A 21,665-nucleotide genomic window follows, 5' to 3' on the forward strand; every position below is an offset into this window, starting at 1 on the left:
TGACCCCTCAGCCAATTTGCAATCCATCTGACCGTGCAGGCATCAGTGCCACAGTCACCTAGCTTTTTAATGAGAGTGGGGTAGGAGACAGTGTCAAAGGCCTTCCTGAAGTCCAGAAAGACTTGTTGGCCACCATGGACCCCCTGCTTTAATACCAGTGTCAGGATGGACTGTGTAGTTTTGCTATAAAGTTAGACAATGGATTTGTATAGGAGGGCTTGGATAGGCGGCAATCCCTCAATTCAAGGATGACCTTTACCATGACTCATTGATGGCTCTTGATGCAACTTAAAAATCCAATCCTTAAGCCACAGATCCATCCACAGAAGTTGCAGGTCTCTTCACAAGGGAGAGTAGGCCATAGGCTAGGACTTTCTCTTTTTTCTTCCTCTACTCTCTCTTCTCTGCTTCAAGGGCAAGATGCTCTACCTCAAAACTGGGTTCAGTTAGGAGCCAGCTCCTCCCAGCTCTTGACATTGGCCTAGCTTTTTTTTTTTTTAAAGGTATGCCTTCAATGTGTCCCTTCAGTGTTTATTCTGGCTGCCATGAGCTCTCAGGCCACCACTAAGCTGGATGTAGGGCACAGAAGCTCCAGAAGGGTGAAGCCATGCTGGAAACCACTTCCCTCACTGTATAGGAGACATGGTTGGACAATGGGCAGCAAGCAGCTTGGCCTGAGGGACGTAAATGGCTGGGCTAAACCTAGTTGGGCAGCATCCAGGGAACCAAGAGGGGAATAGCTAAAGTCAGAGTGAGGCTCAGGGAAAAGCAGGAGGAGGGGAAGGCCTATGGCAGCAAAACCCCTCAGGCTTCCAAAGGGCACCACCTACACTGGTTGGACTCACTCTGAATGGGCAAGGCAAGCCCAGGTTTTGTTTATTTGTTTGGAATGTTAAAAAGGCAATGCTTGGGAATGGGATCTGGCATTCCTTAATGGGCAATGCCAGTAAAAAAGGGGAATCAGAGAGACTAATCTTGAAGGAAAAGCTGTCAAAGTCTGCTACAGAACACCTCTTCAGGAGAGGTGTGGTCAGGGTTTAGGGGAGAAGGAACCCCATGAAGATATCCAGTGGGATTCTCTTTAACCCATGTGATGGACTACCTTGAAGACCAGGTACATTCCCATTTGCCCCTTTCTATCACTCAAGACCAAGGCATGGCAGACTAACCCAGTGATGGGAATGGAGAATGGGCCCACTGGCCAATACTTCTGCCACTGAAGGGCCCTAGCTGTTGCCCTGCTACAATTAGTCAGTCACCTGTTCCAACAGCTGCAGGGTCATGATTTTACCAGGTGATCTTATAAGCTGCAAAGTATGCTTGCAAGATGGTAACATGCCTAGAAGATACTGTAATTCTAGCATCTGTAAAATGTATGTTAAAATGTTTGTAAATATATATTACATGCAAAATTTAGAATCTGCACTTCAAGACTCATTTTAACACAAATTCTATCCACCTAAAAAGTTTTCTGTAAGTGCTAGAATTTTTTGAGTGTGTGAGTGTCCAGGTTCCTGAAAAAAGCAAGCGTATGCATAGCCCACACTTCACAAATGCATAAGTAGAGACTGAGTGGAGGTCTCAATGAAAATTTGACCTTCTCACTTGCAAGCTCTAAATTTCAATTAAGTGGAATTGGAAAGACAGGGAAAAATTACCACTCAATGAAACATAAATACATCTGCCTAGAACAGGCTATATAAAATTCTAAATTAAATTCAAAATTCCCCTCCTACAGCATTAAAAGTGAAGTTCATTCTTGATTACATAAAAGGACACTTACCTGGTTGACTGTAATGTGGAGTCCCTTTTTGCCTTCATCTGTTGAATCAGAGTTCATATTTTATACGTACTAGTGTCATGAACTTGAAGGGTCTGTGGGGTATGTCTTGCATGGTTTCTTGAGGTTGTTTTACTGATGTGGCATATGTAGTCTTTACAGATAGGTAACATTAAACTGTATTTAGTTTTATTGTTCTTATGTGGCATTTGATATCAAATATATTCTTATATGTTATAATAGGGCTAGGACTGCAGAATATAATAATGATATGATGAACAATGAGTTCCTTTAGCACCTAGGAGAGGCTGAAAGCTTAAATGGCTGAAGCACAGGAATTCCTTAGAATCAGTGTCAGATAGGAGAGTATTTCCAGACTAGACATAGAGGCTTTTAGACAATGGCAAATTTACATTTTAAAAGAAGAAACCCTAACATGCACACCACCTAGGAACAGAAAGAACACTTCTCACTATGGAAGAAATTAGTGAGAGATGGCACCTTTGGAATACTAGAGTAGTATCCCCGATGTCTGAAAGGATGTTCATATTCTCCTGGTCCTAATTAGAGCAGGAAATAGTTTTAGGCTGGTAAACATGCAACTTTTGCAGGAGCAGGAAGTTATATACATAGTGGATGCCCCTGCAAGAATCTAATGTGGGAGGTCTGATAATGCCTAGATAAGAAATTGTACTTAAGCTCTGGCTTGGAGCAGAGTGGGGTCTTCAGTTTTTCTGAGCATAGGGAAACACTGGAGTCTAGGAAATGCAGGCTGAATAAAGCAGTCTGGCAGAGAAAACTGCAGGAGGCCCTGGCAGAGGGGTCAGAGACAAAAACTGCTTTTTAACCTGCGGAGGTAGGTAGGAACTGTAGTCTAGGATTTAAATTTCAGGGTAAGAACTGGTTAATGTTCTGATATTTTCTTTGTTTATTCTGTTTTTTCTTTGTTTATTCTGTTATCAATGTCAGTATCTCAGCATATGGTTGCTGATTGTTTATGCTTGTCCTTGTTTTTATAATAAATCTTTTTGCCATCACTGCTGTCAGTGATAAGTGTGATTTCCAGAGCACTTGATCAGATGGGCAAGCCTCTTCTAAGGAAAGGGGATCTATCTTTTTTGAACACATGACCAGATTGTGATTCTTCTAGCTGGCAAAGTCTTCTCTGCTAAAAGCTGGCAAGAGATGGGTAAGGCTGAGGTGCCACAGGCCAAGGAGCTGGATCCTGGCACATCTCAGCTAGTTCTCAATGACCAGGCAGTAGTTTGGGGCAGAGAGCAGTTTGGGGCATGAAGGTGTGAAAGCACCCCAGGAGTGTCTCTCAGAGGTTCATCTGGCTGCATTTGGGGTCAGGGCATGTCACAACCAGTATATACCATGAACTGAAGCTGGAAGACAACCTATAATTAGCCTATAACATTTTTCAGTAGCTATTCCGTGGAAGTGGATAATATAAAACATATCTCCTGATGTGACAGAAAGTGCCTGGTTGTGCTCCAACGCTACAAGATGCTTAAAGGCAAAATAATTAGCATGTATATCTGACCACTTGAGCTGTTCCAGTGACAAGGACTATCTTTCTGTATATTAATGAAGTTATTTCCTTGCTCCTCTATAAGTCATGCCTTTGCCTTTCATTTGCATCATGTTGGCACCAAGTGAACACTAAGGCCTTATCTGAAACTAAGCTATTTTAAGTGCTATTTAAATAACAAACACATTAAAAGTGAAACTGGCTGTCAATTGCAATGCAAATAGCATATCAAAATGCATACACGTAGTGTTGAAATGCATATTTTATTTCAATGCTACATATATGCATCATGAACAAGTTATATGAGTATAATAAAACAGGGTAAGAATGTAGAATTTATCATAAACAGTTTCAATCTATTCTTATCATAAATGTGTATTGCAAGGAAAAAACAAAAGTACAGATAGTTAATTAAGCTGCTCCTGAAATTAATCACACTTCTGTAAAAATATCATGGGAATGTATTTATTTTCTTAGACAAAGCTTTTTTAAAAATGACCTCTTATTTTTGAAATCAGTGATGTACTTAAAAACCACCTACTATAAGATTATAAAAGATTGTGAATAGTAAAAATATATATATATATGTATATATAGAGAGAACGATGACAATAAAAACCACTATGGAATAAAAAGTTATTAGTTTTTTTTTCCTCCTCCATCATTGTCCATTATTTTCAGAGCTGATTTTTTTGGGAAAACAGTTAGCTATTTATACACTTTCAACAGTTCAAAAACATTAAAAACATGTAAAGAATCATTTGCAGGTACATTACTTCATTATTACATGAAAAGCAGGAACCATAAAATTCAACACATTCTAAGAACCATCATATATACACACTTCTGTACAGAATGATGGCACAAAGACAAAAAGATACCATTCAGTTTATTCTACTCCACATAAAAATATTACATATTAAAAAAGCTCTTCCCATTTTTATAGTCAACCGTTAATTTTCAGAATCACCAGGGGCCCTACATCTGTGTACTTGGTTCCTTTTCCTATAAAATTAGTGCCTGTTCAGTGGCAGACAAGTTATCTTAGTTTAAAATGTTATTAAACAATAGAGAAGCAGCCACATGGTGCGGTTAGATAACTGACTGACATGTAAGCACTAGTGGGAGTTTTAAAAAAAAAAGAAAAGCTCATCAGAGATCAGCTTATTCATTACACAGGACGATTTTTAAAAAACTGCTTCTTACAAATATGCTGTTTTTTGATTGTTAAGGGCTGAACACAACCTTTATTGGAATCAATCTTAAAGCAACTTCTCAAGATTAATGAGAGGCCCAATCCAATGCACACTGAAATTAATGTGAATGTTCTCATCAACTTCTGTGGGCACTGAGACCATACCCCAGATGACTAATATTCACCTTTATGTGCCAAGATCTTGCTCTTTTTATTAAACTATTCAGTACAACAAAGATATACAAAACTTTTTTTTGGAATAGAGACTAGTATATTGTCAGTTGACAAATGCCCCCTGCTTTGAAAATAGGTCCCAGGTTCCTTCTAAGAGTGGGAGACCATTATCCTGTGACAGCTTTATTCCAGTGGCATTTTCTATTTAGAAGACAGATTTACTGTTAGAACTGTGTTCCTTTAAGAGTTAGAATCATTGCACTAAATATTAGACTGCAGGCCTGAATGAGGTAAACATTATATACCTTTAAAATATTTAGGTAAATGAAATATTACAGCTTTTATCTTTGGAGAAATGCTTTCTTCTTCACTGGACAATCCCAGAGTCAATGGATGTTTGCTTCCGAGTAGTCTTTGGAGGGGGAGGTGGTGGAGTTTTGCTGGGCAATGGAGGTGGCAGGTGCTAGGAAAAAAATAGGGAAATAGAACATGTTACTGATGAACTGGGTTTGATACAATTAGTGGCTGAAATATGGTTTCATAGACTCACTATCTGTCATAGCAGTATATATTCATTTTACTCCTGAAAACTTCCCCTCAAAATTTGTCATTATGAATACTGCTTTGCTTCTGGCCATTAACTTACAATCTAATTTTTACTGCTGACAATGACAAATCTCTCAAAAGTTCTGATTAACTGGCTCAACATTTCAGGAGTCTTTTCAAAACACTGCACTTGGTATCGTGACAGTACATTGACTCTATCAGTCTGTATTGATTGCTGTAGCCCCTGAGCACCACAACATTTAAAAATTATGTGAAATTATAGCTGTATCCCTTCTGTATTATTTTCATATTTTTTACTTTCAGAACAGCAACTCTTCTCTACAAGAAAAAGGAACAGCTTAAATAGGTTAATAAAAGGTTTTCACTTTATAATTAGATATTTAGTAATCTTTAAGATGATTCAAAATAAAAGTAATACTTGTTGAAAACCATTTTAGAAAAAAATCCCTGAACATCATAAAACAAAGCTCAGCTTGCATCACAAACGAAGGAAAACCAAACAGCAACAATAGAAGTTAAATACTTTTTTCCCCCATACAGTTCAAACTACATGTAAGATGACAAAAATTTGTGTTGCTGAAAGAATACTAAGAGGTTTGCTCGCTCACTGATTTTAGATTGCTGTTCAACAATATTTTGGCTATACAATCATTGCAGCTTCTTCATCACCACAAAACCATCTCATAATATCACATTCACTAAATACTGCTTTGTGATTTTTTTCCCCCTCAGACTATCCTTCCCCTGCTAGTAAAGATAAATTTACCATGTTTGGTTTTTTGGCTTCCCAGAAATATTATGATCCTTTTGCCATTTCCACTTGTCTCGTGTCTTGCTTTATATGCTTTCCCTTTCTTCAGCTCATTCTGGCAATACTTTATGAGGCTGTTACCAGACTTGCTTTCAGCCAAAAGGTTATAAAAATGTTAGCCACACACAAATACTTTAAACCATTACAAAATATGCTGTGAATCTGCCAGTTCCCTGATCACTGCCATGGGAACAATTCAAGTGTCTGAAATAGTTTAATGTTACATTGTTCATACTGTACTGATTACTGTGATACTGGTGTATTACTTTGGATCACAAACATTTACCTTTTTTTTTTCCTTCTTAGACCAATTCACTGCAAGTATAGCACCTTGTTTTATTAATGTCTTACAAGGCAAGTGAATTATTCCTAAATCATGGCAACGCATTTCAGGAGGATGTCCATCATTGAAAGGCTATGGCATATTACATTATACGTCAACTAACAATTCAGCGTCTTTGAAAATTGCCCTATGCTGGGATTAAAACCTGACTCCCTTACAATTCCTTGCCAGCCATTTGGGACAGAGTAAGTACACTGAAACATTCACTTCGCTCAGCCAAAGCTCACAGAAATGCCATAGAATAGCACACAAGCATAGAAGTACCTCTGAGGAACATTTCAGAGCTACATTTGAGGACAGTAGCCAACAGAGTTAAACACAAGGGTTTAAAATATTTATCAGACTAGTGAGAGGCTGATACAAAAGATAAGGTAAGGAGCACACAGTGGCAGACAGCCAGCAACTATGAACTAGATTTGGTATCCAAACCAGGAATGATTTTGGATTCCTGCTACAGTACTGTTCCTGGATCCTAACATAAGGGGAATATCTTCCCAGTTACACTCTGCCTTGTAACTGTTAAATATGATGCCCCCATTTCTTTCTGGCTGCTTGAAAAAAGGACTTCTCTCTTTCTTTTTCTCATCCTCTTTCGCTATGCAGTGATGGTAGGGCTGAAAATAACTTCTTACTGTAGACCTTCCACAGCCTTTTGGCTGCAAAAGAAATGGGTTGAGAACATTTCTCCACCACATCCCACACCAGGATAGCATCCAAGCCTGCCTTATATATCTACAAGAGCGAGGACTCAGAATACAGTCCTAAAGATATTACTGAATTTATACACCTTGTCCTCACACACCACAACTTCAGTTTCATTAACCAACACTTCCTGCAGACCATGGGTACAGCTATGGGCACCAAAATGACCCCACAATATGCCAAACCTTTTATGGCCCACCTGGAGGAATTCCTCAAGAACTGCACCATCAAATCCATGCTATACCTAGGATACATAGATGGCATCTTCATCATTTGGACCGAAAATCTGGAGTCTCCGATTGATTTCCATCACAAATTCAATAACTATCATCCCTCCATCAGATTCTCTCTTGAGTACTCCAGCACCAACACTTCCTCTTTGGACACTATGATCATTATCCAGAATGGTAAAATACAAACTTCCATGTACAAGAAACCCACAGACCAACATACATATCTGCACAGAACCAGCAATCACCCTAAACATACCAAGAAAGTTGTAATATACAGCTAAGCCCTCTACTACACTGAATGTGCACTGAGGAGAATACACGCAATTGTCAAAAGGACTGTCACTCAACAAGGACACTCCTCCAGAGAGACAGATCATACTTTTGAAAGAGCCACCCAGATACCACATGAAGAATTACTGCAATACAAAAAGAAAGTCCCCAGGAATTGAACACCATTAGTTATGACATATCATCCTTTCCTGGAATTTATATAGAAAATCCTCAAACAATTATAACCCATACTAGAAGAAGACCCAGATCTTTCCAGAACCACCCATCCTAGTCTTTAAACAAGCACCAAATCCCACCAACCTCATCACCAGAAACAAACTTCCTATGGCCCAAAGCACATTGAAAGGTTCCAGACCATGCCAGGAAAAGAAATGTAAAACCTGAAAACACATCTCCAGCACTCCCACAATAACTATACCCCACAAGAGAACCATCACCATTTCTGGATCTTACACCTGCACTTCCAGAAATGCAACACATCTCATCCAGTGCACTAAATGCCCCGATGGAAAATATGTATAACAACTACTTCATACCAGAATGAATGCACACCAAAAATCTATCAAAGGCAAAAACACACAATTATCTCTAGGTGCACACTTGTTATAAGACAGCCACTCTCTCTCCAATCTCTCAGTTCTAATTCTGAAAGGGAATTTACAAAACACCTTTTGCAGATGAACCTACAAACTTTACTTCATAAATCTACTGGATACAAAAAATCCTGGACTAAATATAGAAATTGGAAATATAGAGTCATAGAAAATTAGGGTTGGAAGGGACCTCAGGAGGTCATCTAGTCCAACACCCTACTTAAAGCAGGACCATCCCTAACTAGATTGTCCTGGCCAAAGCTTTGTCTAGCCAGGTCTTGAAAACCTCCAAAGATGGAGATTCTACAACCTCTCTGAGTAACCTGTCCCAGTGTTTTACAACCCTCCTAGCAAGAAAATTCTTCCTAGGATCTAACCTAAACTTCCCTTGCTGCAATTGGGACTGTTGTTCCTTGTTCTGTCATCTGCCACCACTGAGAACAGTCTAGCTCCATCCTCTTTTGAACCCCACTTCAGATAGTCGAAGGCTGCTGTTAAATCCCCCTGTCATTCTTCTCTTCTCTAGACAAATAAGCCCAGTTCCCCTCAGCCTGTCCTCACAACTCATGTGCCCCTGCCCCTTCACCATTTTTGTTGTCTTCCGCTGGACTCTCTCCAATTTGTCAACATCCTTTCTGTACTGGGGGCCCAAAACTGAACTCAGTACTCCAAATTTGGTCTCACGAGTGCTGAGTAGAGGGGAATAATCACTTCAATTGAATAATCGCTTCCCCTTAGCCTCCTTGGCAATAAGGGCACACTGCTGGCTCATATTCAGCTTATTGTCCACTGTAACCTCCAGGCCCTTTTCTGCAGAGCTGCTGCCCAGTAGGGCTGTGCAAAATGGACCTGTTTCAACTTGAGTTTCAAGGTTTGGAAGAAACAGCATTTTGTTTCAAATTTCATTTTGAGTCGAAACAGCTGTTCTATTTTGCTTTGTCGAAACAGCAAGGCTATTTCAACGCTGTTTCAACGTTTCACCCATTGACTATAATGGGGAAACTCAAAACAGCCTCTCATCTGGCAGGCAGATCAGGGCCCAACCCCAGGACGGCTGCTGGGACTGTGCCAGTCCCCCCAGGGCTGAGGGCCCCTGATCTGCCTGCCAGATGAGGGAGGGAAGCCGGTGCTAACGCCCGAGACAGGGGAAGGGAACTGAGCCCGATTGCTCAGTTCCCGCCCCAGCGCTAGATTGGGCTAGGGAAAGGAAGTCAGCCCAGTGCCTGGGGTTAGTGCATCACTTATTGACCTCTAGTTATACTACTGATGTGGAAAACTTGAGAGACTGTATTCAGTCAAGAAGTATAAAAACTTTAGAATCTTTTTCTAACAGAGACTGACAGTTTAGGCTTCCTATTTACCAAGTAAAATCTCTTACTCAGTAATGATAAATCTATTTTTAAAATACCTTACTTAATATATCCATCAGTGAGGAGCTTTATATTCCCTGTCCAGTCAAACCTTACATTCTCTCTTTGTACCGAGTTGCCAGATTACTAAATAAAGCTCTGGCTCTATACACAGCAGTACTTCATGAGTTACATGATGAAAGTGACAGGAGGAAGCAGCATTAATTTACAAAATCTACCTTACAAACAATATAGAAGTTACTTCTGCTTTACAATGAAGCCCAGTGCATAATGACCTTTGTTCCAGATCAAGTGAACATTGACTGGGCTTTAAAAGGGATATGGCCAGCCTGGAAGGAGTTCAGAGGAGGGCCACCAATTTGGTGAGAGGGCAGCAGGACAGGCCCTATGAGGAGAGACTGAGGGACCTGAACCTGTTCAGCCTCGGCAAGAGGAGGCTGAGGAGGGATCTGATGGCTGCCTACAAACTCATCAGGGGAGATCAACAGCAAATAGGAAGAGCCCTATTCTCCCCAGCACCACCTGGGGTGACAAGGAACAATGGTAATAAGCTGATGGAGAATAGGTTTAGGTTAGAGAGCAGAAGGCATAATTTTACAGTTAGGGTGGCCAGAATCTGGAACCAATTTCCTAGGGAAGCGGTCCTCACCCCTACCTTGGGCAAATTCAAAAAGAGGTTAGATGATCACCTGTCTGGGGTCTCGTGAACCCAGCATTCATTCCTGCCCGTGGCAGGGGGTCAGGCAAGACAAAGTGATCAGGTCCCTCCTGACCCTAGCTACTATGAAATACAGTGTTTGATGAGAAAACAGAGGAGAAAAATGTGTTTATTTTTTGGTGCAACTAAACTTTGAAAATAAAGATTTATTTTATGTTATGCTAATAAGCTTCAGTTTTCAAGTTGAATGGTCTAAAACAGAGTACTACCCTGGAAGTTAAAGATTACAATATAAAAGTAATTTCTAATAAAAAAGACATTAGATCTGCACTTTAAATGAACTGTAACCTCTTCATGAATAACTTTATCAAACATCAGATAGAACGACTTAATATTCCTTAGCATGTTTTCCGATCGGGCAGTATTTTAACTTCATATTTACCATTAAGAAAAACTAACTTTATTGATCACATAACTTACAAAAGCCATTTTGAATTGAATTAAATTTGAACTGGCAATAATTGGTAATTTAGCAGATCAAAGGACTTAATCAAATCAATGCCTCTTTCATATTGATTACCGCTCAGAGTAATCAAATTATCGCTGAAAATCTGGTAGGGCAGAACACTTAGTAAAAACACAATGAGCAGACTACATATGTTAGCTATAAATAACAAGCACATACCCTGAAATTACTCACACTTCAAGTAAATTAGGTAGAAAAGGAAATAAAGGAGATATTTGATAATTAATATAATTGAATTTGCAATTTCCATTAGAAAGTGGGCTAAATTTAGCACCTGTGCATTTCTGTAAGTTACTACTGGGTGTATTAGCTGGACATTTAATAACAGTGAAGGCAGTGGCACTGAGAAATCAGCAAGATAAAACCAAATAGCTAGTGTGAACTAGTAGAAAAACAATCCTGGCCATTATTCTGAGAGCTTAACAGTCTTTTTCCTCACTCAGGTATGGAATGAATGACAGCATGTATTCACTCTCTCCTCAAAATCAAATTAGGGAAATGATTATTAAATGCACAAAACTGAAACAACCAGTACTCAAAACAATTCCACTTGCAACATCTCTGAAAGACAAAATAAAATTTCACTTGATTTTACATTTAATTAAAAGTGTTTTGCAGAGTTCATGTTTATGTTTCAGTAGTTAATAGAGAGTTCTCCAATTCGTGGAGATTGCTTTTGCTTTCTGAGATAATGATAGAGCCTGCCAGTTCACATTAGAACTGTTTTAGCAGAATCCCTGACTCACGTGTCCCTCAGGGGAAATGGAACCTTATGTAAAAGGCACATCTGCAACATACAGGCAATCTGTCTTTTTCATTTCAAATATTAAATTGCTCCAATTTATTTAGTTTTTTCCCTCTACAAAAGGTAGTAATCAATTTTAAATATCTCTCATTTCTTCTCATTCTCTTGTGGAAACAGAGCACAATATATTTCTGTGGACAGAATACAGTAAAGAATAAATTAAAAAGCTGAAAAAAATTTTAAAGGAAAAAAAAGATACATCTAATAGGTGAAGGGTTTCTCTTGTTCAGGAAGCTGTGTAAAAACCATATACAAAGCTCAGCTCCACAGTGTGACCTTTCAGAAGAGATCAGCTCCTATGTAATTATTTTATTGAAGCCAAATAGCAAGTCTCATGACAAACTATGAAGATCTAATCAGGGATACTTTGATTGTAAGAATCAAGGAATCTGGGCACAAGCTCCATGGTCCCATGCAATTGCTTTCCAGAGATGTCACCTATATTTAGTTCCCTTCTTTTATTATTATTTTCACAGTTATGCTAGCCCACACAATCCATAATATAATAGGTGCTCTGCTATTTATTTACAGAAAACAAGGAGCATATGGTAAAAACATGTTAAAGGTGTAATATCCGCATAAGTAAAGTCTCTAAAAGTGTAACAATATACCAGATCTTAAGCTGTGTATTGCAACAAAGGACTGGAAGGGGCCTTCTGGACCCTATCAAGTCCGCTGTGTTTGCAGGCAATAAGTAACCCAAGGAATCTCCAAAATTGCCACTTCAAACCCTAACACAACCACAAAACAATACCTGGAACATCAAAAATACCTTAAAAAAAAAGCTATCCAACTTTTTGGGCTTGTGGGCCACATCCAGCCTATGGGGCTTTTGTAGGCTGGACTCACCTTTGGCAGCAGGTAAGTGGTTTGTTGGCATGGCTCTGGATCCCAGCGGACCTTACCTGTCTTCCTCCTGCCACGGATTTGAGTTGCCAAGAGTGACAGAAGACCCCAAATTTGGTACCAGGCAAAAGGTAGGGGGTAAATAACAGCCTGGGTCCTGAAACCTCTGCAGCCCCACTGGCTCCAGCAGCAAAGCAAGCTACAGTTTAACCTCCCTCACCACCTGCCAGCTGGACTGTCCTCCCCTAAAGCATGCTATGGGTAAAAGTAAGGGAGATGAGAGCAATGCCAGTGCCATGCTAGTGAAGACTACCCCACTCTGGCCCATTTAAATTCTGATTCCACGCATCTTATCTTATTGTTTCATTTGATTTTGCAACAAATCACTTATGCATTCTTTCTGTAGTATAACTGCCTACAGACAGTTATGCTGCAGGCTCTATGGGGTGAGGATATTGTTGTTTTATGCCTGTAAAGTAAGAGGTTCACCTTTGTGGGTAATATACATGACAATTCCAAAGACTCTGTGGAACAATGTATTCCAAAATCCTAAGGTTTCTCATACGACATACCTTCCTGAGAGTGTGATTCTGACATCCTTACTCATATTTAACAGTCCATCGGTTCATTGGTTCTATGTAGTGTATGGTGGTTGTAAATGCATGGGAGAACTGGAACCACAACATGCAAGTACTGCTCCTGGCCAGTGTTTGTAGTCATTTATAAAAAGATTACCTTGTATTAAGTAGATTACAACATGGTCAGTTAATGTAACTATAAGGCTTTAAACCATGTGCTATCTATACGAAGGTCTAATTTCTATTTTGAACCATGCTGGCTAACTTGATTTAGAAACAAAACAAAATAAAACAAAACAAAAACACCTTTTCTCCCTAGTCTGTTCCTTACGTAGAAAGACATGAAGTGTCATACACAACACCCTTAAAATTAGGTTTGGATTTCAGACTGAAATAGGATTTCTTACAGGAGGGCTGTGAAAGCTATAAACATATGGATTACCAATTGGCACAAATCCACACCGAAGCCAGTGATTTGATCCTAGATAATACCGAGGGCCGAGGCATGTCCCCCTTCCTGAAATAAAACCGAGGATTTGAGGGCCTTGAGTAATATAGATTTCTCAAGACAAAAACCAACCCCCCCCCCCTTATATTTTAAACATAATCCTGTAATAAGTAATGGAAGTCTATTGATTCTGAGACTTAGAGAAAGCATGCGTCAGCTCCTCAGAAACTCCATCCTGTGATAGGACTTAATTCATCCAATCCCAGGATGTCAGAGACAGGGTATGGAGGCTGGGATAGAAAGCCCATTGTTGTAGAGAATCTCAGTCTTGCTAATATCAAACCTTCATAAATCATGATTCAGACACAAAGAAACCTGTTAAACTATACCTTCACATAAAGTGTTTTTTCACTTACTTAAATATGCATGTATATTTTCTGTTTTAAAATTTATCTTTACATGGAAAAGTGCTTGTTCTCTTCCTAGCTGGCAGGAATGGAGTTCCTACTTTTCTGTCATGAGACTGGTAGGCCAGCTGCTGATTTTTTCATTTGTGATTCTGTCTCATTCATTCTCTTAGTCTCTCCCATATCCTTTACTGCACCTTGCCAGTCACAGAGGTCACGTATTCCCCAAAGTACCTTTCTTCCTAGTCCAGAGCATCAAACTCACCTGGCCCTGCACGCCAGATGAGGGTTGCTGGGTGGATATGTGGGTTGGACTTGGACTAGTCCCCTGTGCAGTACTTGTGGTGCTGGGTACAACTGGCATGCCATGTGTAGCATGTGCTGGCCCTGGGGCACATGGGGCTAGCACAAGGTATGCACTGCCCATGGCATACAGGCTAGACCCAGCATTGCAAGAAGCACAGGGAGGGAGAGTCTGGGCCACCAGTTGCAGCTTGCATGCTGTGGGCAGTGTGCATCCCGTGCTAGCCACAGGTGCCATCGGCAACATGCATCCCATTCTGGCTCCATGTGATGTAAGCACAGCCCTGGGGCTGGACGGACCATGTGCACTGCATGCAGCACAGGAGGCCAACATGGGGGCCACATGGTGCCCCACTGGACTCGCCCTTCATGCTGGTTCCATCATGGACCAATTCAGATTGGCCCCAGAGAAACTATGTAATGCCAGATTTGCAGGGAAGTGCATTTAGTTTGCAGCCCAGACTGACCTTCCGTTGTATGCGCCGCTCTGGGTCCAGCCTGTGCATTGTATGGGCCAGGGCTGCCAAGTGGGGTCAGTCCACAGGCTGGATCATGAGTTTGACAACCATGCTCTAAGCCTCTTCTGGGATATTCTCTCTTGCTTCCCCATATTCTCCCCTCTCTCTCTTACCTCATCACCATCTCCAACTAGTTGTTCTTTCAGTATTTTTCTACCTAGTTTGCAAATCATAATGTCTAGGGCAGATCTTTACAGAGGAAAGACTGGCTTCTATCTTACTAGAAACAGTCTTAAACTATCACTATGGTAGGCTCAGCTCCACTTCCAGAACACCAACAGGATGCTGGATGATGGAACTGCCCTGTTATTCTCATTTCATTTTCATAGTTTTTTGGTGGGGAATGGCAGTCTTCTACCTGATCTAGGAATCTGAATAAATTATATTTTTCATATCAGCAGAAACCCAAGAAGGAAAATTAATTTTGCTGGGAATAGAAAAGCAATTAAAATGGTCAAATTCACCTTCAGGGATAAAACCAGAGGTTTGTCTTATTAGCTGGCAATTTGTATTATCTTATTACATTGGTAGTGAGGCTAGAACAGGTGTCCAAAGTTTTGCAAATAACTTTGCTATCAGAAGCTTATTGAAGAGGAATGATGTGATCTGTCTTTCCTTTGAAAAAGCACACCATCTGGTGCTGTTGTAAAAGTTGAGGAAAGAGGGCTGGAGTAAAGTTTAAAAGCTTAAATAATGTTGCACAACAAAATCGGCCTCCAGAGAAAAAATATCTGGAACTGTGCATTCTTTGTCTAAAACAGTGGTACTCCATCTATTGCCTGCAAGTTGGATCCCGCCCATGGCACGGAGGATTCTGCTCCCATGTCTTCCTCCCTCCCCCACCCCAAGGCTGGCAGGCTTTGTTGCAGAAATAATAGCTGGTGATGTTTTTAAGTTCCTGAATCAGTCGAGAAGTCTACCGCATCTTTGCCCTTGGCCCTGCCCTCCCCTCTAGGTTCAGCAGCACATTCCCTCCCCTCCCTCCCTTTCTGTACTCCCACCACTCACCACTGCTACTGTCCTCTGAGCCTGCCACCCCCTACCCTCCTGTGCTGGAGCAAGGCTGGAACCACTCTGGAACATCCAGGGACAGTGAGAACAGCAGCAGCAGTGGATAGGAGAGGGGATGTGCTGCTGACATACAGGGGAAAGGATGAGGGAAATTATTCTTACTTGATTTGGGGATTTAAAAAGTCCCTGGCTCCTGCTTCTGAAATGTGTTCTGAAAGAGAAGGGCAACTGCACCCCTCACCATGGGCGAGTTGGAAACTCACTGCATTTTCCTTCATCTCTGCAGTAAATTTAAAGGTCTCTCTTTCAAGAAGTTCTACCTCTATGCTAGATAGGAAGCCTTTGTACCAAACTTTTACTTTTGATGCAAAATAATGGAAAACAAGATAGGACAAATACAATTTTATCTGTGACCGAAGCTGCTATATAAAATCAAACTACTAGACTTGAAGTGCTAACACACTGTAATTGGTCATGGTACAATTGTACCAGAGGCTTAATGTATATGCCAAAAATCTAAATCAGGGGTTGTCAATCGGGGGTATGTGGGGTACTCTGAAAGGTCCCAGGAGGTATGTGGGGGTGAGCGGTGACAGAGTGCCTCCACCCTGTACCACTGCCTCACAGGAGCATGGGCGGGGCAGGGTGAGAGCAGGACCGCACAGACGCTGCACGGCAGCCGCTCCACGTCTGGATGCTCGCCAATGCTCCCCCTCCTTCGCTCCGCATCCAGCTGCTTGCCCAGAATCGGTATCCCAGTATGAATTCTTCAGTGACAAGATAATAACTATAAGATGAGTCTCTATATGGACTACAGATATAGGACAGTGTTTCAATATTAAAAATATATTTTTTCTTTCAATTTAGAAGCATAAAAATACCTGTACTTTAGGGCATAAATTTTCATTCAGTTGCCAGTAAAATTAAAACATTTAATCAGCTCACCTTTCCCTCTAAAACAGCATCTCCACATATAAATAAGCACATCTCAGCATGTGTGCTACCGCTTCACTTTCCCTGCTCTCCTCCAAGGCAGGTGAAGTAAATGGGCTCTGCAAGATGCCCTGAAAGGCAACTTATATGAGTATTTTGAGCTAGGGACATACCAGAGCTCCAAAGCTTTCATGGAGAATGCCCTGCCAGCAGCTCACCCTATTGAGAGGAAACTAGCATCAGGGACTCTAACATGCATCATGAAGACAGTGAGAATCTTTCAGATACACTGAAAGTAAATTGCTAGAAGCAGAACATCAGCTAATGTAAGATGTTATAGCCTTTTGACCTTGGTAGAGGTATGATACATTTACAACTGAGGCTCAGCCGCTAATTTTTAACTAAACTTGCAGTTGAGTCTCATATGGTTTTGTAGGGCTAAAACAGGACGATGCACACAGCAAAGTCTTCTTTTAGGTTAGTTTCTCTGAACAAATATGCCTTAAGACAAGATAGATAATAGCTTACAAATTATGCACTGCAGTGCATTTAAGAAGCCTCTGCTGTGAAGTAGAATAAGCATTTAAACAAACTTTCACTATATCTGATTAAGATGCAAACAGATTCCCAGTCTGAATGGTACTAATGTGTCAGAATCCCAAAGGCTAAGTACAGACAGTCAAAAAGCCAAAGACTGAATTGATTCAGTCTTAGGTTAACCTAAACTGCAGAGTTTGAACTGATAAGCAGATGAACACACATTCGCTTTTGATTCAGGAAACACAGCCTGCAGTAGCTCAAGCCAGAAGCCGGCGGGGGGGGGGGGTGTTAGAGCATGCCTGTCAGCCACTGCCAAAAGGGAGGTAAGACAGGAAGCCCTCCTGGAGCAGAGGCAGCATGGCTAGGCCCCAGCCTGTGCTCTGCCTCGGCGGGGGAAAGGTAGTGGCATTCAATTCATAAAACCTTGAACCAGAATAGTTTTTTCTCTGAAAAACTATAAACTGAAGAGCTATAAACACCACCTGGGCTGTGTTTGCTAACTTTTCCTGCTGCCTCTGAGGTCTCTGGGATCTACAGTCCACAGTCAGAGCAGCAGAACTTTCAGGATTGCTCATCACTTCCTCTTCCTGCTTCTGGGTGCCTCTGGGGTTTATAGTTCACAGTTGCAGTCAGCACAAAGTTTTAGCAGGGCAGGACAGGGCAGCTCCATACTCAGGGGAAGGTGAATTTAACCCTCCTCCCTGCCCCCAGACCCCAGCCAGCATTTGCCGGGGGCCAGTGAGCCAGCCAGGGTTTGCCAGGAGGCCAGTTAGCTAGCCCTCACTGTCCAAGTTAAGGAGCAGACGGGTGGAGTCAGCCCTGCTCTCTGCAGCAAACAGCCCAGCCCAGGGCTGAAAAGCATGCTGGGATATTGGGGGACTCTGGAAGGTGTCTGGGACAGAAGTTTCATAAACCAGTTTGACCTTAGTCAGTTAAGTCTGATACTACACTCAACCAGGCTTATCTTAAACCAGTTCCAGTCATTCTGAAACTGGCTTCTGTGCACTGAATTCATTCTCCGTTACAGATTTAAACCAGTTTCTGATCACTTAAACCAGTTTGTGTGTAACTTCTGTCCCTAGTCTTTAAAGAGTCAAAATAAGTGTTTCCATTATTAGTTGCCCTTGCTTATTTTAGATTTATTGTTATTATGAACCACCTCATCTTTTGCTGCAATCTCTCTGCCAATATTTCCATCTACTTTTGGACTGATGGAAATCTTTTAATTTAAATGATTAACCTATGTTTACTAAGTAATTTAGCCAATATTTTAAATTCAAGTGCTCCTTTGTCTATATTCTTTGAGCATCCTTTTGAATTTGAATATTAAGCAGGCAGTTGATTTTTTATTCTAGGATGTGTATGAAGCCACAAAGGAGCCCAGAGGAATTCCTGGATGTAATAATAATCCTCACAGAAGTCCTGTGATTCCTTTTTTATGTTCCAATATACAATTAACAACAATTTAGCAGAACAAATCACACAATGCAAGAAAACATATAAAGAGATCATAGTTAACAACAATAAGATAACAATCAAAAACATAATTAGAAAATTGTTGGGATGAGATGCTTAAGAAGACTAAAGCTATTACAAACTCCCAATAAACTAAAAATAAAAAAGACAGAAAATCTCAGACACTATAAATCATTATTGGCTGCAGTGAGACTCTAAGTACTCAGAAAGATATCACAATTTCTTGATACATTTGTCAATGTACCCTGTTCTGTTCACTGCAGCTTTTTCATAACTGACTGCAAGGCAAACAGTATTGAGCCAAATATTAAATTCTAACAAAATTAGACCTTTTGAAGTCTGTAATATTATTTTAAAACACCTGCGATAAGATTATTTATAAAACTTTTCAATGGTTGATCCTTATTGATTCCAGGGATAGATAATTTAAAAATAATCAGCTCACTAGATAGTCATGAATTTTAGTTATTTAATTTATAGAATACTGTAACTCATGACCAGAAACTGTTTGCAAGGGTTCAAATTACACAGTTATAAAGGTACAGCCAACTGAGTTACTTCATGCCCACCACTATTTTCTATATTTTCTGTCACTTATTATCTCTGAGTACCCAATGAAATAAATGAACTGAGTAATGTAGATAAAAGCAGAAGCCTTTCTTAAATTATACTAAGTATAGCCCCCCTGGCTTTGTGATAAATCTGTTTCCAGCTCTGTCTCAGATTTTGTCACTACCAAGCACCTAGGATTCCTAGTCTTGAAAAGTTTATAAAAGGCAGATGCTGAAGAGCTAAACATATTGAAGCTGTCCTATAAAATTTCAGAGTCTTGTCAACTTAGGGATTCAGAATGAGGTTCTGTTGAACTTTTCAAGACATGTTCAAATCCTGAACTGCCTTGGAGATTGACTGTTGGGATCTAGGCTTTTTGGCACACTACACTAAGGAAGAAAAAAAAGAGTCTGAGTAGTGCAGGGTTATAAAAAATTGACAGTCTTGAATAAAAGCTAAAAAAAACCCAGTGAAATCATATTACTACTACTATTATGATCCCTGTTTTAAAGATAAGGAAACTGAGGCATAGAGAAGTTACTAAGTTGTCCAAGATCACTTAACATGTCAGCAACAAAACTGAGTCTATAACCTAGATATTCTTTAAATCTGTGCTTTAATTATTACAGTAGGTCCTTTCGGTTTGTTAATTCCAGAATAATTTCCTGAATATTATCACAGCCTTGCAATTAAGTCATGATACAGGGAACCATATCCAGAACTGCTACTGACTTCATGAATGGTCTTTGGGATGTTATTCAGGACCTGATTATTAAAAGTGATGAAAACCTAGAGCTTGTTAGGTCATTCTGAAAAATCAGTCCTCTAATACTTCTGTGAACCACATGCTTCGCTTGTAAAAATGGGGAGGTATCCACTTAACTTGCGAAGTGTAGTGACGGTAATTATGTTAGATGGAAAGCCCTATTATATATAGATGCTATAAAGTGCTAAATTTTATGAATATTCTTATGTTTATCAACCTGCACACATAATGTTCAAACTCTACTACAGCTTACAAATTACATGCTTCAAGCAATCAAATGATGTACACTGGACCCATATGTAAAGTTAATTTGGCATCCTTAGTATTATACTGAAACTAAGTTATTCAGGTTAAATACTAGCTAGCCTTTATCTTGAGAGAAATGACTTGGAATTTTTGGAGGTTTGCCAAAGGAAAATGTGGACCCAGCTGGAAAATAGAAAAAAAAGAGTTTATAAAAGTGTTAGTGAAAAGTTTTTCCCATTTTTCAATTTAAAAAATCATTCAGCACTGGAAAGAAGTGCTGTGAAAGCCATAGAAACAAGGGCTTCTTCTGTGTGTGTAAGCATTGAACTGACAATGAACTGATGTTCACTTTTCAGTTGGGAAAGGCAGCCAGGCCACAAGATGGGGGGCACTAGAGCACATCTTCCAGCCTGCTGGCCATTCTTGAGCCCAGCCAAGTGGAGCCCATCCCTGGTTGGCTGCCCAGGGCATGTCCCCAATCTCTTGCTGTCTCCCTGCTTGACAGGGAAGGAGGCCTGTCCAGGTGTCGGCCCCTGAAGTGAGAGATCTGCCTGTGCATAGGCAGAGGGACCTGAGCTGGTCATCAAGTCCGACCCCCTGCCATGGGCAGGAAGGAATGCTGGGGTCAAACGACCTTGGCTAGGTGTCTATCTAGCCTCCTTTTGGAGATCCCCAGGGGAGGAGCAAGCACCACTTTCCTGGGAAGTTGGTTCCAGATAGCCACCCTGGCTGTGAAGTAGCACTTCCTGATGTCTAGCTTGAACCTACTCTCAGTCAACTTATGGCCGATTATTCCTTGTTACTCTTGGTAGTGCTCTGGGGAACATGCTGGTCCCCCTTAGTAAGTTTCTAGATGGTCACCAGATCCCCTCTCAGCCTTCTCTTGCGGAGGCTGAACAGGTCCAGGTCCCATAGCTTCTCCTCATACAGCTTGCCCTGATGCCCCCTTATCATGCGAGTGGCCCTCCTCTGGACCCTCTCAATGCTGTCCACGTCCCTCCTGAAATGCGGCGCCCAGAACTGGATGTAGTACTCCAACTGTGGCCTGACCAGTGTCGCATAGAGGGGGAAGATCACCTCCCTGGATCTGCTCGTGATGCATCTGTGGATGCATGACAAGGTGAGGTTAGCCTTACTGACCGCGTCCTCACATTGGCAGCCCATGTTCATCTTGGAATCAACAGCGACTCCAAGATTCTTTTCTGCCTCTGTGCTGATAAGCGAGTTCCCCAGCCTGTAGATACATGCTGGTTCTTCCTCCCTAGGTGCAGTACCTTGCACTTGTCAGTACTGAAACCCATCCTATTCTCATCTGCCCATCCCTGTAACCTGTCCAGATCTAGCTGTAGCCTGTCCCTCCGTTCTAGCATGCCCACTTCTCCCCATATCTTAGTGTCATCCGCAAACACACTCAGGTAGGCTCTGGAGCGGTGAGAGACGCGCGGGTGAAGCCCGCTGC

The 21,665-nt window shown here is 41.0% G+C and overlaps 1 protein-coding gene across 2 annotated transcripts in view; it reads right to left on the bottom strand.

Annotated features, from left to right (window-relative positions):
* Nucleotides 1-3,558: 3,558 nt before the first annotated feature.
* Nucleotides 3,559-21,665, bottom strand: part of DOCK1 (dedicator of cytokinesis 1) — a 545,238-nt gene continuing 527,131 nt past the window's right edge. For both annotated transcript variants that reach the window (XM_019555687.1, XM_019555686.1), the window contains exon 52: nt 3,559-5,146. In XM_019555687.1, coding sequence (XP_019411232.1) covers nt 5,051-5,146 — 96 coding nt within the window. In that variant the 3' untranslated portion in view covers nt 3,559-5,050. The remainder of the gene's footprint in view (nt 5,147-21,665) is intronic.

Source organism: Crocodylus porosus, unplaced genomic scaffold (genome assembly GCF_001723895.1).
Source record: "Crocodylus porosus isolate Cpor-Errol unplaced genomic scaffold, CroPor_comp1, whole genome shotgun sequence".
NCBI lineage: Eukaryota > Metazoa > Chordata > Crocodylia > Crocodylidae > Crocodylus > Crocodylus porosus.